General features: G+C 41.4%; 1 protein-coding gene across 5 annotated transcripts in view; it reads right to left on the bottom strand.

Moving 5' to 3' along the window:
- PHKA1 (phosphorylase kinase regulatory subunit alpha 1) overlaps nucleotides 1-18,062 on the bottom strand; it is a 473,866-nt gene that overhangs the window by 15,332 nt on the left and 440,472 nt on the right. For all 5 annotated transcript variants that reach the window (XM_053698997.1, XM_053698999.1, XM_053699000.1 and 2 more), the window contains 2 exons: nucleotides 17,047-17,100; nucleotides 185-385 (listed from right to left, as the gene is read on the bottom strand). In XM_053698997.1, the coding sequence (XP_053554972.1) occupies nucleotides 185-385; nucleotides 17,047-17,100 (255 nt within the window). The remainder of the gene's footprint in view (nucleotides 1-184; nucleotides 386-17,046; nucleotides 17,101-18,062) is intronic.

Genomic DNA, 18,062 nt, shown 5'->3' with positions numbered 1-18,062 from the left:
AACTTACTCTGCTGAGCTGAGGAGATTGTGAGGTAAAATATCTTCCTTTTTTACATAGAGATGCTCAGGTGAAATTTTCCTGTCAGCTTTTTACAGTTATACTGCATCAGTTTCAAGTGATTTAGCATATGAGTATTATGTCCCTTTAAGACACATGTTATGGCTGAAAAAGGACATTCTTTACCTGTTCTTCACAGAATAGTTGGTTAGCGATATGTGCAATCTTTTCCACATGAATAATACCACCCACACTGTGGATGTCAACATCGGCAAGCATGGTGAGAACCAAGATAGCCTCCACAAGCAGCTGGCGGTACTCAGGCTGTGGAACGCGGTTCAGGACAGACTCCACGTGGGCAAAAAACTTCAGCTCACCTGGTGTCATCTGCATGTTAGAAGAGTAATATGATCTTAAAGGGACATTCCAGTCAAAATTTAAATGCACATAAGTGAATTACATATTTGAATAGAAACATATTTGCAATATACATGTATTGGCGAAAATGCTTCTAGTAAAAGTAATCACTGTTTTAGAGTTTACAATTTACTCTACACGTGCATGTGAAACATAGCTAGATATTCTCAGTGCACCAGCATTTTAAATATTGCAACTGCTCAGAGCCCGAGGTTGTATCATGTCGGCAGTTAACAAACTGAGTCATTACCATATGGTAGAAGCACCTTAGGGTCTCTGAGCAAGTGCCGTGATTAAAATGCTGGTGCACAGTGCATACTTAAATACACTTTTGAAACAGCTATAGCTTTTAATAGAAGCATTTTTGCTAATACATGTATATTACAAAAATGTAACTCTGTAAAATATTGTAAAAATGTAACTCTGATCATCCTTTTAAAAATTCAGACAATATTAAATATCTAGGTATTACACTTCATAAGAACCCGAAAATGTGGTAAGTTATTTAAGACCTTAAAAATTGGGCCGCATTCCCTTTTATCTCTTCTAGCTCAAATCAATTTAATCTTATTTCCACGCATACTCTATTTACTTCAAAATTTTCCATTATTTACTCCCAATAAAGAGGTTCGCAAGTTTTACTCCGCATGTTCACTATTTTTGTGGAAAGGGTGTAGGGCTCGTATTTCAATAGCAAAACTTTCTCAAAAAAAGGTGAAAGGTGGACTCGCTCTTCCTGACATTAAACTATATAATTTGTCTACTTTAGTCAAAATTGCATTGGACTGGCTCACAGAGTCAAATAAAATTTCTTCAGTTGAGATGGTACTTTTATACTTCCCTTTTCCCTAAAAGCCATACTGCACTGCTCAGCCCATAAATATATCCAACCTATTATCATTCAAAAATATTATTATTGCCTGGCAAAAAACCTGTGATATACTGGATATAGACTATAGATCCTCGTTTTTTTTACCGATCCAAGGGAATCCAGCGTTTACACCTGGAATGCATTGTTCAGTATATCGGATTTGGGTCCAAAAAGGACTTAAATATATTCAACAACTATTTTCCTCTTCTGGACAAATTCTTCCTTTTAACAACTTAATAAATAAGTTCAAACTTCCTAGACATAGTTTATTTGCGTACTTCCAAGTACGTCATTACATTAAATCCCAATAAATCCACAGAAGAAGGCAGCACCTTGCAGTATAAAAAATATCTTTATTTCCACATGCTGGAATAAAACAGTGACGTTTCGGGTGGAACACCCTTAATCATACAAAGCTAAAACACACTGTTCAAACCTTATAAAGGCCTACCTGTGCACAGGTGTTCAATTAACATTTCTCAACACTTCCACCTAGTGGTTACTCACTTAATTACATCTATATTAGAACTTAATGTTCTCATTTCACCTTGGTGCAAGATAGAATTAAAATCAATACAAAAGATGTATACATATGCAAAACAATGACATATACAGATACCAATGTACTTTCAACCAAATAAATTATTGATAGACAAATTATTGAAAATTATTAAAAAACATTTTGTTGAAAAACACTTGCAGCAAATTTGGGGAAAAACAGTTGCAGCAAATTAGATGAAAAACTATTGCAGCAAATTTGACATTTCATGACTCAAAATGATTACAAAAATAGTTGCAAAAATGATTATAAAAATAGAGTATAATCCAATTCTTTATTTAAACCCAAGGGTTGCATTGCATTGAGTTTGTAAATACAAAATGCCTCTTTCTTTTTTAGCATTAAAGGGACAGTCTAGGCCAAAATAAACTTTCATGATTCAGATAGAGCATGTAATTTTAAACAATTTTCCAATTTACTTTTATCACCAATTTTGCTTTGTTCTCTTGGTATTCTTAGTTGAAAGCTTAACCTAGGAGGTTTATATGCTAATTTCTTAGACCTTGAAGCCCACCTCTTTCAGATTGCATTTTAACAGTTTTTCACCACTAGAGGGTGTTAGTTCACATATTTCATATAGATAACACTGTGCTTGTGCACGTGAAGTAATCTGGGAGCAGGCACTGATTGGCTAGACTGCATGTCTGTCAAAAGAACTGAAAAAAGGGGCAGTTTGCAGAGGCTTAGATACATGATAATCACAGAGGTTAAAAACAGAATTTATGTTTACCTGATAAATTACTTTCTCCAACGGTGTGTCCGGTCCACGGCGTCATCCTTACTTGTGGGATATTCTCTTCCCCAACAGGAAATGGCAAAGAGCCCAGCAAAGCTGGTCACATGATCCCTCCTAGGCTCCGCCTACCCCAGTCATTCGACCGACGTTAAGGAGGAATATTTGCATAGGAGAAACCATATGGTACCGTGGTGACTGTAGTTAAAGAAAATAAATTATCAGACCTGATTAAAAAAACCAGGGCGGGCCGTGGACCGGACACACCGTTGGTGAAAGTAATTTATCAGGTAAACATAAATTCTGTTTTCTCCAACATAGGTGTGTCCGGTCCACGGCGTCATCCTTACTTGTGGGAACCAATACCAAAGCTTTAGGACACGGATGAAGGGAGGGAGCAAATCAGGTCACCTAAATGGAAGGCACCACGGCTTGCAAAACCTTTCTCCCAAAAATAGCCTCAGAAGAAGCAAAAGTATCAAACTTGTAAAATTTGGTAAAAGTGTGCAGTGAAGACCAAGTCGCTGCCCTACATATCTGATCAACAGAAGCCTCGTTCTTGAAGGCCCATGTGGAAGCCACAGCCCTAGTGGAATGAGCTGTGATTCTTTCGGGAGGCTGCCGTCCGGCAGTCTCGTAAGCCAATCTGATGATGCTTTTAATCCAAAAAGATAGAGAGGTAGAAGTTGCTTTTTGACCTCTCCTTTTACCGGAATAAACAACAAACAAGGAAGATGTTTGTCTAAAATCCTTTGTAGCATCTAAATAGAATTTTAGAGCGCGAACAACATCCAAATTGTGCAACAAACGTTCCTTCTTTGAAACTGGTTTCGGACACAGAGAAGGTACGATAATCTCCTGGTTAATGTTTTTGTTAGAAACAACTTTTGGAAGAAAACCAGGTTTAGTACGTAAAACCACCTTATCTGCATGGAACACCAGATAAGGAGGAGAACACTGCAGAGCAGATAATTCTGAAACTCTTCTAGCAGAAGAAATTGCAACTAAAAACAAAACTTTCCAAGATAATAACTTAATATCAACGGAATGCAAGGGTTCAAACGGAACCCCCTGAAGAACTGAAAGAACTAAATTGAGACTCCAAGGAGGAGTCAAAGGTTTGTAAACAGGCTTAATTCTAACCAGAGCCTGAGCAAAGGCTTGAACATCTGGCACAGCGGCCAGCTTTTTGTGAAGTAACACAGACAAGGCAGAAATCTGTCCCTTCAGGGAACTTGCAGATAATCCTTTTTCCAATCCTTCTTGAAGGAAGGATAGAATCCTAGGAATCTTAACCTTGTCCCAAGGGAATCCTTTAGATTCACACCAACAGATATATTTTTTCCAAATTTTGTGGTAAATCTTTCTAGTTACAGGCTTTCTGGCCTGAACAAGAGTATCGATAACAGAATCTGAGAATCCTCGCTTCGATAAGATCAAGCGTTCAATCTCCAAGCAGTCAGCTGGAGTGAAACCAGATTCGGATGTTCGAACGGACCCTGAACAAGAAGGTCTCGTCTCAAAGGTAGCTTCCAAGGAGGAGCCGATGACATATTCACCAGATCTGCATACCAAGTCCTGCGTGGCCACGCAGGAGCTATCAAGATCACCGACGCCCTCTCCTGATTGATCCTGGCTACCAGCCTGGGGATGAGAGGAAACGGCGGGAACACATAAGCTAGTTTGAAGGTCCAAGGTGCTACTAGTGCATCCACTAGAGCCGCCTTGGGATCCCTGGATCTGGACCCGTAGCGAGGAACTTTGAAGTTCTGACGAGAGGCCATCAGATCCATGTCTGGAATGCCCCACAGCTGAGTGACTTGGGCAAAGATTTCCGGATGGAGTTCCCACTCCCCCGGATGCAATGTCTGACGACTCAGAAAATCCGCTTCCCAATTTTCCACTCCTGGGATGTGGATAGCAGACAGGTGGCAGGAGTGAGACTCCGCCCATAGAATGATTTTGGTCACTTCTTCCATCGCCAGGGAACTCCTTGTTCCCCCCTGATGGTTGATGTACGCAACAGTTGTCATGTTGTCTGATTGAAACCGTATGAACTTGGCCCTCGCTAGCTGAGGCCAAGCCTTGAGAGCATTGAATATCGCTCTCAGTTCCAGAATATTTATCGGTAGAAGAGATTCTTCCCGAGACCAAAGACCCTGAGCTTTCAGGGATCCCCAGACCGCGCCCCAGCCCATCAGACTGGCGTCGGTCGTGACAATGACCCACTCTGGTCTGCGGAATGTCATCCCTCGTGACAGATTGTCCAGGGACAGCCACCAACGGAGTGAGTCTCTGGTCCTCTGATTTACTTGTATCTTCGGAGACAAGTCTGTATAGTCCCCATTCCACTGACTGAGCATGCACAGTTGTAATGGTCTTAGATGAATGCGTGCAAAAGGAACTATGTCCATTGCCGCTACCATCAACCCGATCACTTCCATGCACTGAGCTATGGAAGGAAGAGGAACGGAATGAAGTATCCGACAAGCGTCTAGAAGTTTTGTTTTTCTGGCCTCTGTCAGAAAAATCCTCATTTCTAAGGAGTCTATTATTGTTCCCAAGAAGGGAACCCTTGTTGACGGAGATAGAGAACTCTTTTCCACGTTCACTTTCCATCCGTGAGATCTGAGAAAGGCCAGGACAATGTCCGTGTGAGCCTTTGCTTGAGGAAGGGACGACGCTTGAATCAGAATGTCGTCCAAGTAAGGTACTACAGCAATGCCCCTTGGTCTTAGCACAGCTAGAAGGGACCCTAGTACCTTTGTGAAAATCCTTGGAGCAGTGGCTAATCCGAAAGGAAGCGCCACGAACTGGTAATGTTTGTCCAGGAATGCGAACCTCAGGAACCGATGATGTTCCTTGTGGATAGGAATATGTAGATACGCATCCTTTAAATCCACCGTGGTCATGAATTGACCTTCCTGGATGGAAGGAAGAATAGTTCGAATGGTTTCCATCTTGAACGATGGAACCTTGAGAAACTTGTTTAAGATCTTGAGATCTAAGATTGGTCTGAACGTTCCCTCTTTTTTGGGAACTATAAACAGATTGGAGTAGAACCCCATCCCTTGTTCTCTTAATGGAACGGGATGAATCACTCCCATTTTTAACAGGTCTTCTACACAATGTAAGAATGCCTGTCTTTTTATGTGGTCTGAAGACAACTGAGACCTGTGGAACCTCCCCCTTGGGGGAAGTCCCTTGAATTCCAGAAGATAACCTTGGGAGACTATTTCTAGCGCCCAAGGATCCAGAACATCTCTTGCCCAAGCCTGAGCGAAGAGAGAGAGTCTGCCCCCCACCAGATCCGGTCCCGGATCGGGGGCCAACATTTCATGCTGTCTTGGTAGCAGTGGCAGGTTTCTTGGCCTGCTTTCCCTTGTTCCAGCCTTGCATTGGTCTCCAAGCTGGCTTGGCTTGAGAAGTATTACCCTCTTGCTTAGAGGACGTAGCACTTTGGGCTGGTCCGTTTCTACGAAAGGGACGAAAATTAGGTTTATTTTTTGCCTTGAAAGGCCGATCCTGAGGAAGGGCGTGGCCCTTACCCCCAGTGATATCCGAGATAATCTCTTTCAAGTCAGGGCCAAACAGCGTTTTCCCCTTGAAAGGAATGTTAAGTAGCTTGTTCTTGGAAGACGCATCAGCCGACCAAGATTTCAACCAAAGCGCTCTGCGCGCCACAATAGCAAACCCAGAATTCTTAGCCGCTAACCTAGCCAATTGCAAAGTGGCGTCTAGGGTGAAAGAATTAGCCAATTTGAGAGCATTGATTCTGTCCATAATCTCCTCATAAGGAGGAGAATCACTGTCGACCGCCTTTATCAGCTCATCGAACCAGAAACATGCGGCTGTAGCGACAGGGACAATGCATGAAATTGGTTGTAGAAGGTAACCCTGCTGAACAAACATCTTTTTAAGCAAACCTTCTAATTTTTTATCCATAGGATCTTTGAAAGCACAACTATCCTCTATGGGTATAGTGGTGCGTTTGTTTAAAGTGGAAACCGCTCCCTTGACCTTGGGGACTGTCTGCCATAAGTCCTTTCTGGGGTCGACCATAGGAAACAATTTTTTAAATATGGGGGGAGGGACGAAAGGAATACCGGGCCTTTCCCATTCTTTATTAACAATGTCCGCCACCCGCTTGGGTATAGGAAAAGCTTCTGGGAGCCCCGGCACCTCTAGGAACTTGTCCATTTTACATAGTTTCTCTGGGATGACCAACTTGTCACAATCATCCAGAGTGGATAATACCTCCTTAAGCAGAATGCGGAGATGTTCCAACTTAAATTTAAATGCAATCACATCAGGTTCAGCTTGTTGAGAAATGTTCCCTGAATCAGTAATTTCTCCCTCAGACAAAACCTCCCTGGCCCCATCAGACTGAGTTAGGGGCCCTTCAGAAATATTAATATCAGCGTCGTCATGCTCTTCAGTATCTAAAACAGAGCAGTCGCGCTTACGCTGATAAGTGTTCATTTTGGCTAAAATGTTTTTGACAGAATTATCCATTACAGCCGTTAATTGTTGCATAGAAAGGAGTATTGGCGCGCTAGATGTACTAGGGGCCTCCTGAGTGGGCAAGACTCGTGTAGACGAAGGAGGGAATGATGCAGTACCATGCTTACTCCCCTCACTTGAGGAATCATCTTGGGCATCATTGTCATTGTCACATAAATCACATTTATTTAAATGAATAGGAATTCTGGCTTCCCCACATTCAGAACACAGTCTATCTGGTAGTTCAGACATGTTAAACAGGCATAAACTTGATAACAAGTACAAAAAACGTTTTAAAATAAAACCGTTACTGTCACTTTAAATTTTAAACTGAACACACTTTATTACTGCAAATGCGAAAAAACATGAAGGAATTGTTCAAAATTCACCAAATTTTCACCACAGTGTCTTAAAGCCTTAAAAGTATTGCACACCAAATTTGGAAGCTTTAACCCTTAAAATAACGGAACCGGAGCCGTTTTGAACTTTAACCCCTTTACAGTCCCTGGTATCTGCTTTGCTGAGACCCAACCAAGCCCCAAGGGGAATACGATACCAAATGATGCCTTCAGAAAGTCTTTTCTAAGTATCAGAGCTCCTCTCACATGCGACTGCATGCCATGCCTCTCAAAAACAAGTGCGCAACACCGGCGCGAAAATGAGTCTCTGCCTATGCTTTGGGAAAGCCCCTAAAGAATAAGGTGTCTAAAACAGTGCCTGCCGATATTATTATATCAAAATACCCAGATAAAATGATTCCTCAAGGCTAAATATGTGTTAATAATCAATCGATTTAGCCCAAAAAAAGTCTACAGTCTTAATAAGCCCTTTTTGAAGCCCTTATTTACAATCGTAATAAACATGGCTTACCGGATCCCAGAGGGAAAATGACAGCTTCCAGCATTACATCGTCTTGTTAGAATGTGTCATACCTCAAGCAGCAAGAGACTGCTCACTGTTCCCCCAACTGAAGTTAATTGCTCTCAACAGTCCTGTGTGGAACAGCCATGGATTTTAGTGACGGTTGCTAAAATCATTTTCCTCATACAAACAGAAATCTTCATCTCTTTTCTGTTTCAGAGTAAATAGTACATACCAGCACTATTTCAAAATAACAAACTCTTGATTGAATAATAAAAACTACAGTTAAACACTAAAAAACTCTAAGCCATCTCCGTGGAGATGTTGCCTGTACAACGGCAAAGAGAATGACTGGGGTAGGCGGAGCCTAGGAGGGATCATGTGACCAGCTTTGCTGGGCTCTTTGCCATTTCCTGTTGGGGAAGAGAATATCCCACAAGTAAGGATGACGCCGTGGACCGGACACACCTATGTTGGAGAAAGTATATTATTATAACTGTGTTGGTTATGCAAAACTGGTTAATGGGTAATAAAGGGATTATCTATCTTTTAAAACAATAAACATTCTGGTGTAGACTGTCCCTTTAACTCTCTATTACCCCCCCCCCCCCGTCTGGGACGTGGCATTGCATCAATGATTTGAAAACGGACCTGACTAATGTTGTGGCCACATTGGATAAAATGTCCTGACACTGGTGCCTCTAGATTTCCACATCTGATATTGCTTTTGTGTTGTACTATCCTATCACGGACACAACGTGTCGTCTCGCCAATGTAAATTTTTCCACATGGACATTTTATAAGATAGATAGCAAAAGCAGTATCACATGTGTAAAAACCTTTTATCAAGAATTTCTTACCAGTGAGAGGGTGTACAAATTGAGGGCCTTTGATCATTGAATTGCAGTTGCCACATCACAGACAAGGATAACACCCATAGTTTCTATCAGATATGTAGCTCTGCTGTTTTTTATTTGCACTTCCAATATCTGTATGTATAAGCTCATCTCTGAGATTTCTCCTTCTTCTATAGGCAGGCATGGGGGGTACTGCAACTTCAGCAACACCTGGATGGCAACCCTGTAGGATACGCCAGTGTTTTTTTAGTACACTCATAATTTCACTACCGTGGTTATTGTGATCCATAACCATTACCATACCTTTTTTGGTGTTTGATCTTTTTTAGATTGTACTTTAACTAGTTCATTCTGAACCAACACTGCAGGGTAACCCCTATTCTCAAACTTCTTTGCCATATTGTGTAATCTCTTCTGCAATCTATCTTCTTCTGATACAATGCGTTGTACCCTTAGGAACTGACTCCTAGGTAATGACCCAACTGTACTTCTAGGATGGAAACTTTGATAGTGTAACAAGCCATTCTTATCAGTAGGTTTTACATATAAGTCTGTACAGACCTTACCATCTTTTAGATATACTGTGGTGTCTAAGAAGTCAACCTGTATTTCACTTGCATTGAGACAAAATTTAATGGAGTCAGTGCTACAATTGAGCTCAGCGACAAATTCCTCCAGGGTGTGGCGACATTGGAACCCTGGAGGAATTTGTCGCTGAGCTCAATTGTAGCACTGACTCCATTAAATTTTGTCTCAATGCAAGTGAAATACAGGTTGACTTCTTAGACACCACAGTATATCTAAAAGATGGTAAGGTCTGTACAGACTTATATGTAAAACCTACTGATAAGAATGGCTTGTTACACTATCAAAGTTTCCATCCTAGAAGTACAGTTGGGTCATTACCTAGGAGTCAGTTCCTAAGGGTACAACGCATTGTATCAGAAGAAGATAGATTGCAGAAGAGATTACACAATATGGCAAAGAAGTTTGAGAATAGGGGTTACCCTGCAGTGTTGGTTCAGAATGAACTAGTTAAAGTACAATCTAAAAAAGATCAAACACCAAAAAAGGAAGATAAACGTATGGTAATGGTTATGGATCACAATAACCACGGTAGTGAAATTATGAGTGTACTAAAAAAACAGAATTTATGTTTACCTGATAAATTACTTTCTCCAACGGTGTGTCCGGTCCACGGCGTCATCCTTACTTGTGGGATATTCTCCTCCCCAACAGGAAATGGCAAAGAGCCCAGCAAAGCTGGTCACATGATCCCTCCTAGGCTCCGCCTACCCCAGTCATTCGACCGACGTTAAGGAGGAATATTTGCATAGGAGAAACCATATGTTACCGTGGTGACTGTAGTTAAAGAAAATAAATTATCAGACCTGATTAAAAAAACCAGGGCGGGCCGTGGACCGGACACACCGTTGGAGAAAGTAATTTATCAGGTAAACATAAATTCTGTTTTCTCCAACATAGGTGTGTCCGGTCCACGGCGTCATCCTTACTTGTGGGAACCAATACCAAAGCTTTAGGACACGGATGAAGGGAGGGAGCAAATCAGGTCACCTAAATGGAAGGCACCACGGCTTGCAAAACCTTTCTCCCAAAAATAGCCTCAGAAGAAGCAAAAGTATCAAATTTGTAAAATTTAGAAAAAGTGTGCAGTGAAGACCAAGTCGCTGCCTTACATATCTGATCAACAGAAGCCTCGTTCTTGAAGGCCCATGTGGAAGCCACAGCCCTAGTGGAGTGAGCTGTGATTCTTTCAGGAGGCTGCCGTCCGGCAGTCTCATAAGCCAATCGGATAATGCTTTTAATCCAGAAGGAGAGAGAGGTAGAAGTTGCTTTTTGACCTCTCCGTTTACCAGAATAAACAACAAACAAAGACAAAGTTTGTCTGAAATCCTTAGTAGCTGCTAAGTAAAATTTGAGAACACGAACTACATCCAAGTTGTGCAACAAACGTTCCTTCTTTGAAACTGGATTAGGACACAAAGAAGGCACAACTATCTCCTGGTTAATGTTTTTGTTAGAAACAACTTTTGGAAGAAAACCAGGTTTAGTACGCAAAACCACCTTATCTGCATGGAACACCAGATAAGGAGAAGAACACTGCAGAGCAGATAATTCTGAAACTCTTCTAGCAGAAGAAATTGCAACCAAAAACAAAACTTTCCAAGATAATAACTTAATATCAACGGAATGTAAGGGTTCAAACGGAACCCCCTGAAGAACTGAAAGAACTAGGTTGAGACTCCAAGGAGGAGTCAAAATTTTGTAAACAGGCTTGATTCTAACCAGAGCCTGAACAAAGGCTAGAACATCTGGCACAGCTGCCAGCTTTTTGTGAAGTAACACAGACAAGGCAGAAATCTGTCCCATCAAGGAACTTGCAGATAATCCTTTTTCCAATCCTTCTCGAAGGAAGGATAGACTCTTAGGAATCTTAACCTTGTCCCAAGGGAATCCTGCAGATTCACACCAACAGATATACCAAATTATGTGGTAATTTTTCTGGTTACAGGCTTTCAGGCCTGAACAAGAGTATTAATAACAGAATCTGAGAACCCTCGCTTTGATAAGATCAAGCGTTCAATCTCCAAGCAGTCAGCTGGAGTGGGTCGAACGGACCTAGAACAAGAAGGTCTCTCAAAGGTAGCTTCCATGGTGGAGCCGATGACATATTCACCAGATCTGCATACCAAGTCCTGCGTGGCCACGCAGGAGCTATCAAAATCACCGACGCCCTCTCCTGATTGATCCTGGCTACCAGCCTGGGGATGAGAGGAAACGGCGGGAACACATAAGCTAGTTTGAAGGTCCAAGGTGCTACTAGTGCATCCACTAGAGCCGCCTTGGGATCCCTGGATCTGTACCCGTAGTAAGGAACTCTGAAGTTCTGACGAGAGGCCATCAGATCCATGTCTGGAATGCCCCACGGTTGAGTGACTTGGGCAAAGATTTCCGGATGGAGTTCCCACTCCCCCGGATGCAATGTCTGACGACTCAGAAAATCCGCTTCCCAATTTTCCACTCCTGGGATGTGGATAGCAGACAGGTGGCAGGAGTGAGACTCCGCCCATAGAATGATTTTGGTCACTTCTTCCATCGCTAGGGAACTCCTTGTTCCCCCCTGATGGTTGATGTATGAACTTGGCCCTCGCTAGCTGAGGCCAAGCTTTGAGAGCATTGAATATCGCTCTCAGTTCCAGAATATTTATCGGTAGAAGAGATTCTACCCGAGACCAAAGACCCTGAGCTTTCAGGGATCCCCAGACCGCGCCCCAGCCCATCAGACTGGCGTCGGTCGTGACAATGACCCACTCTGGTCTGCGGAAGGTCATCCCTTGTGACAGGTTGTCCAGGGACAGCCACCAACGGAATGAGTCTCTGGTTCTCTGATTTGCTTGTATCTTCGGAGACAAGTCTGAATAGTCCCCATTCCACTGACTGAGCATGAACAGTTGTAATGGTCTTAGATGAATGCGCACAAAAGGAACTATGTCCATTGCCGCTACCATCAAACCTATCACTTCCATGCACTGCGCTATGGAAGGAAGAGGAACGGAATGAAGTATCCGACAAGAGTCTAGAAGTTTTGTTTTTCTGGCTTCTGTCAGAAAAATCCTCATTTCTAAGGAGTCTATTATAGTTCCCAAGAAGGGAACCCTCGTTGACGGAGATAGAGAACTCTTTTCCACGTTCACTTTCCATCCGTGAGATCTGAGAAAGGCCAGGACAATGTCCGTGTGAGCCTTTACTTGAGGAAGGAACGACGCTCGAATCAGAATGTCGTCCAAGTAAGGTACTACAGCAATGCCCCTTGGTCTTAGCACCGCCAGAAGGGACCCTAGTACCTATGAGAAAATCCTAGGAGCAGTGGCTAATCCGAAAGAAAATGCCACGAACTGGAAATGCTTGTCCAGGAATGCAAACCTTAGGAACCGATGATGTTCCTTGTGGATAGGAATATGTAGATACGCATCCTTGAAATCCACCTTGGTCATGAATTGACCTTCCTGGATGGAAGGAAGAAGTGTTCGAATGGTTTCCATCTTGAACGATGGAACCTTGAGAAACTTGTTCAAGATCTTGAGATCTAAGATTGGTCTGAACGTTCCCTCTTTTTTGGGAACTATGAACAGATTGGAGTAGAACCCCATCCCTTGTTCTCCTAATGGAACAGGATGAATCACTCCCATTTTTAGCAGGTCTTCTACCCAATGTAAGAATGCCTGTCTTCTTATGTGGTCTGAAGACAACTGAGACCTGTGGAACCTCCCCCTTGGAGGAAGCCCCTTGAACTCCAGAGAATAACCTTGGGAGACTATTTCTAGCGCCCAAGGATCCAGAACATCTCTTTCCCAAGCCTGAGCGAAGAGAGAGAGTCTGCCCCCCACCAGATCCGGTCCCGGATCGGGGGCCCGCATTTCATGCTGTCTTGGTAGCAGTGGCAGGTTTCCTGGCCTGCTTTCCTTTGCTCCAGCCTTGCATAGGTCTCCAGGCTGGATTGGCTTGAGAAGTATTACCTTCCTGCTTAGAGGACGTAGCCCTTGGGGCTGATCCGTTTCTGCGAAAGGGACGAAACTTAGGTTTATTTTTGGTCTTGAAAAGACCTATCCTGAGGAAGGGCGTGGCCCTTGCCCCCAGTGATATCAGAGATAATCTCTTTCAAGTCAGGGCCAAAGAGTGTTTTCCCCTTGAAAGGAATGTCAAGCAATTTGTTCTTGGAAGACGCATCCGCTGCCCAAGATTTTAACCAAAGCGCTCTGCGCCACAATAGCAAACCCAGAATTTTTTCGCCGCTAACCTAGCCAATTGCAAGGTGGCGTCTAGGGTGAAAGAATTAGCCAATTTAAGAGCACGAATTCTGTCCATAATCTCCTCATAAGAAGAAGAATTACTAATAATCGCCTTTCCTAGCTCATCAAACTAGAAACACGCGGCTGCAGTGACAGGGACAATGCATGCAATTGGTTGTAGAAGGGAACCTTGCTGAACAAACATCTTTAGCAGACCTTCTAATTTTTTATCCATAGGATCTTTCTAAGCCATCTCCGTGGAGATGTTGCCTGTACAACGGCAAAGAGAATGACTGGGGTAGGCGGAGCCTAGGAGGGATCATGTGACCAGCTTTGCTGGGCTCTTTGCCATTTCCTGTTGGGGAGGAGAATATCCCACAAGTAAGGATGACGCCGTGGACCGGACACACCTATGTTGGAGAAAACACTGGCGTATCCTACAGGGTTGCCATCCAGGTGTTGCTGAATTTGCAGTACCCCCCATGCCTGCCTATAGAAGAAGGAGAAATCTCAGAGATGAGCTTATACATACAGATATTGGAAGTGCAAATAAAAAACAGCAGAGCTACATATCTGATAGAAACTATGGGTGTTATCCTTGTCTGTGATGTGGCAACTGCAATTCAATGATCAAAGGCCCTCAATTTGTACACCCTCTCACTGGTAAGAAATTCTTGATAAAAGGTTTTTACACATGTGATACTGCTTTTGCTATCTATCTTATAAAATGTCCATGTGGAAAAATTTACATTGGCGAGACGACACGTCGTGTCCGTGATAGGATAGTACAACACAAAAGCAATATCAGATGTGGAAATCTAGAGGCACCAGTGTCAGGACATTTTATCCAATGTGGCCACAACATTAGTCAGGTCCGTTTTCAAATCATTGATGCAATGCCACGTCCCAGACGGGGGGGGGGTAATAGAGAGTTAATGCTAAAAAAGAAAGAGGCATTTTGTATTTACAAACTCAATGCAATGCAACCCTTGGGTTTAAATAAAGAATTGGATTATACTCTATTTTTATAATCATTTTTGCAACTATTTTTGTAATCATTTTGAGTCATGAAATGTCAAATTTGCTGCAATAGTTTTTCATCTAATTTGCTGCAACTGTTTTTCCCCAAATTTGCTGCAAGTGTTTTTCAACAAAATGTTTTTTTTAATAATTTTCAATAATTTGTCTATCAATAATTTATTTGGTTGAAAGTACATTGGTGTCTGTATATGTCATTGTTTTGCATATGTATACATCTTTTGTATTGATTTTAATTCTATCTTGCACCAAGGTGAAATGAGAACATTAAGTTCTAATATAGATGTAATTAAGTGAGTAACCACTAGGTGGAAGTGTTGAGAAATGTTAATTGAACACCTGTGCACAGGTAGGCCTTTATAAGGTTTGAACAGTGTGTTTTAGCTTTGTATGATTAAGGGTGTTCCACCCGAAACGTCACTGTTTTATTCCAGCATGTGGAAATAAAGATATTTTTTATACTGCAAGGTGCTGCCTTCTTCTGTGGATTTATTGTGAGTCAAGGGAATACAGCACCCTTTTTGGCCTGCACCTGACAGTGGAGCTGAGCTACAAACTGTTCTAGTATTACATTAAATCCCAAGACTGTGGCTATGATGGTGGTTATCAATGGTCTGAGATTAATGAGTGTATCAAAAAGTTTGCTGCAGGCAAGTTTACAATTTCTCTCTTATATAATATTATGCTAGCTAAACAGGGACAAATGCTTTTTCACAAACTGGTCACTTTTTGGTTACAGTTTTTCCCCGGTTTTGAGTAGTTCCATATTAAATTACAGTTTTGCTGTACTAGAAAAATTAAATATTTCAGTTAGTTGGAAAGAATCACATACTAAGCTATTACAGAACGCATATCTAACCCCTTTTAGATTATCTCAATTTTCTTTAGCTATTAAACAGTCCTGCCTTAAATAACGTTTGGCAAACGCAGATATTTTACATATGTTTTTTTTACTGTCCAAAAATATATCAATTCTGGGGAAAAATTAATCACTGGTATGGAAAGCTCTAGCAAGATAGTTTCAAACTTCAAGCCTATCATGTAATTTTCCTTATTCAGCCTAACTAGTAATGGTTAAACCAAATAATATTAGATTATTGAATACTATAATTATGGTGACTAGACTTTTGATTTTGAAAAATTGGAAGGACCCGCTTCCTCTGAGATTTTCCAACTTCCGCAATTTGCTTCTTCAACAATTAGTTTTTGAATCATATAATACCTTTTTTTATTTTAAAGACAGGGCTGAAGAACTCTTTAAAATTTGGAGCCCAATAATTATTGTATATTCTCGTAAAATACAGCAACAAATCCTAGCTCCTCTGGTTATTCAGAAGCCTACCGTATGTTTTTTAAGTAAAGTTTATAAGAAATCAAAGTTTTCGGTCTTACAAGGGCTATGTTCTGGTTTTTAACAACTACCAAGGTCAGGGGTGAGAGATGGGGAGTAGAGAGAGAAGCACTTTTTCCCCCTCTCCTTAGTTGTCTGCTGATTTAGTATAAAAGCTTCCAACAAGTATACTGTTATTTCTTTTTTATCTCAAGGTTTACTATGATGTTTGTTATTAACCCATGATTTTGATTATAGGTCTATGTTCTTTTTCTCAGTGAGATATTGTTTTAGTATATGATATACCCTGCAAGGTGCAATGGTAAAGCAAATGTGCTTAATTTATTTTGTGTACTCTGTTGGATAATAAATACATTCTTAAAAAAAAAAAATTACAAAAATGTTTCTATTAAGAAGTTAAATGCATCCATGTACAAAACAATTTTGGCTGCAATGTCCCTTTAAGTAGTCAAATATAAATATGTTTTTTTTTCAGTGAAATCTGGAATGAATCCTATGATAAACAGAAAAATGAGAATTCCCAGCATACATTTTTTCTTTTGTGATTCAGATAGAGCATGCAATTTTAAGCAACTTTCTAATTGACTCCGATTATCAAATTGTCTTCATTCTCTTGGTATCTTTATTTGAAATGCAAGGATGTAAGTTTAGATGCCGGACCATTTTTGGTGAACAAACTGGGTTGTTCTTGCCGATTGGTGGATAAATTCACCCACCAATAAACAAGTGTTTTCCATGGTTCTGAAAAAAAAATAGCTTAGATGCCCTTTTTTTTTTAAATAAAGAAAGCAAGAGAACGAAAAAAAATTGATAATAGGTGTAAATAAGAAAGTTGCTTAAAATTGCATGCTCTATCAGTATCACGAAAGAAAAAAATTGGGTTCAGTGTCCCTTTAATATTTTACATGAAATGTTGCTTTACATAATTCCTCATTTCATTCCACTCCTGCTATTATTTTAATTGGTTTGAAATGATTTGTATTGCGGTCAAACAGATAATCAGGTTTTATTGTGTGATATTTCTCTTAGTTCCTTTGTATGTCTTACCTCACGGGTGCTGGAAGAAGGGAGAACATAACCTTCCACTGATATTCCATGGCACTAAAGACAAAAAAAATTTTTGTAAATCAGTGAGCGGATGGATAGAAATTCAAAGAGGAAGAAGATGAGAGTGGAATTGTCAAGGCACCAGAAAAAGAAAGAGACAGAGAAAGAATAGGAGAGGGGGAAAAAAGGTATTTAACCCCTTAACAACCAAGGACGTGCAGGGTACGTTCTACAAAAAACGGTCGTTAATGACCAAGGACGTACCCTGCACGTCCTCAGGGTTTTCAAGTGCTGAAAGTGATCATGATCACTTCCAGCCGCTTTCAGGGTATTGCAGTAATGCGTTGATATTGAGGGATCCTGCAATACCCTTTTTTAAGCATCCGATGCAGAGAGAGACTCTGTGGCGTGGGGGGGAGGGGGGGAGCGGGTGGGACTGCTACACTATGGTACATATGAAAAGGAAGGAGGGAGAGGGGGTAATAAATATTGGGAAAGGGATCTGGGAGGGGGTAGGGTATTGAGTGGGGGCAGCTACACTACAGACAAACAAAATGTATGCTTACCTGATAAATTTCTTTCTTTCCGGACATGGAGAGTCCACAACGTCATTTCAATTACTATTGGGAATATCACTCCTGGCCAGCAGGAGGAGGCAAAGAGCACCACCCAACCCTTAATCCCCAGTCATTCGACCAAAGGGAAATGGAAAAAGGAATAACACAAAGGTGTAGAGGTGCATGAAGTTTAGTAAAAAATAACTGTCTAATCTTAAGGGTGGGGTCGTGGAATCTCCATGTCAGGAAAGAAAGAAATTTATCAGGTAAGCATAAATTTTGTTTTATTTTCTAAGACATGGAAAGTCCACAACATCATTCCAATTACTAGTGGGAACAAATACCCAAGCTAGAGGACACAGAATGAATAGGGAGGGAGTACAAGACAGGCAGACCTAAACAGAATGCACCACCGCTTGAAGAACTTTTCTCCCAAAAGAAGCCTCAGCCAAGGAAAAA

Source organism: Bombina bombina, chromosome 1 (assembly GCF_027579735.1).
Source record: "Bombina bombina isolate aBomBom1 chromosome 1, aBomBom1.pri, whole genome shotgun sequence".
NCBI lineage: Eukaryota > Metazoa > Chordata > Amphibia > Anura > Bombinatoridae > Bombina > Bombina bombina.
Note: the sequence above shows the minus strand (reverse complement) of the source record. Positions and strands in the feature narration are given on the sequence as shown.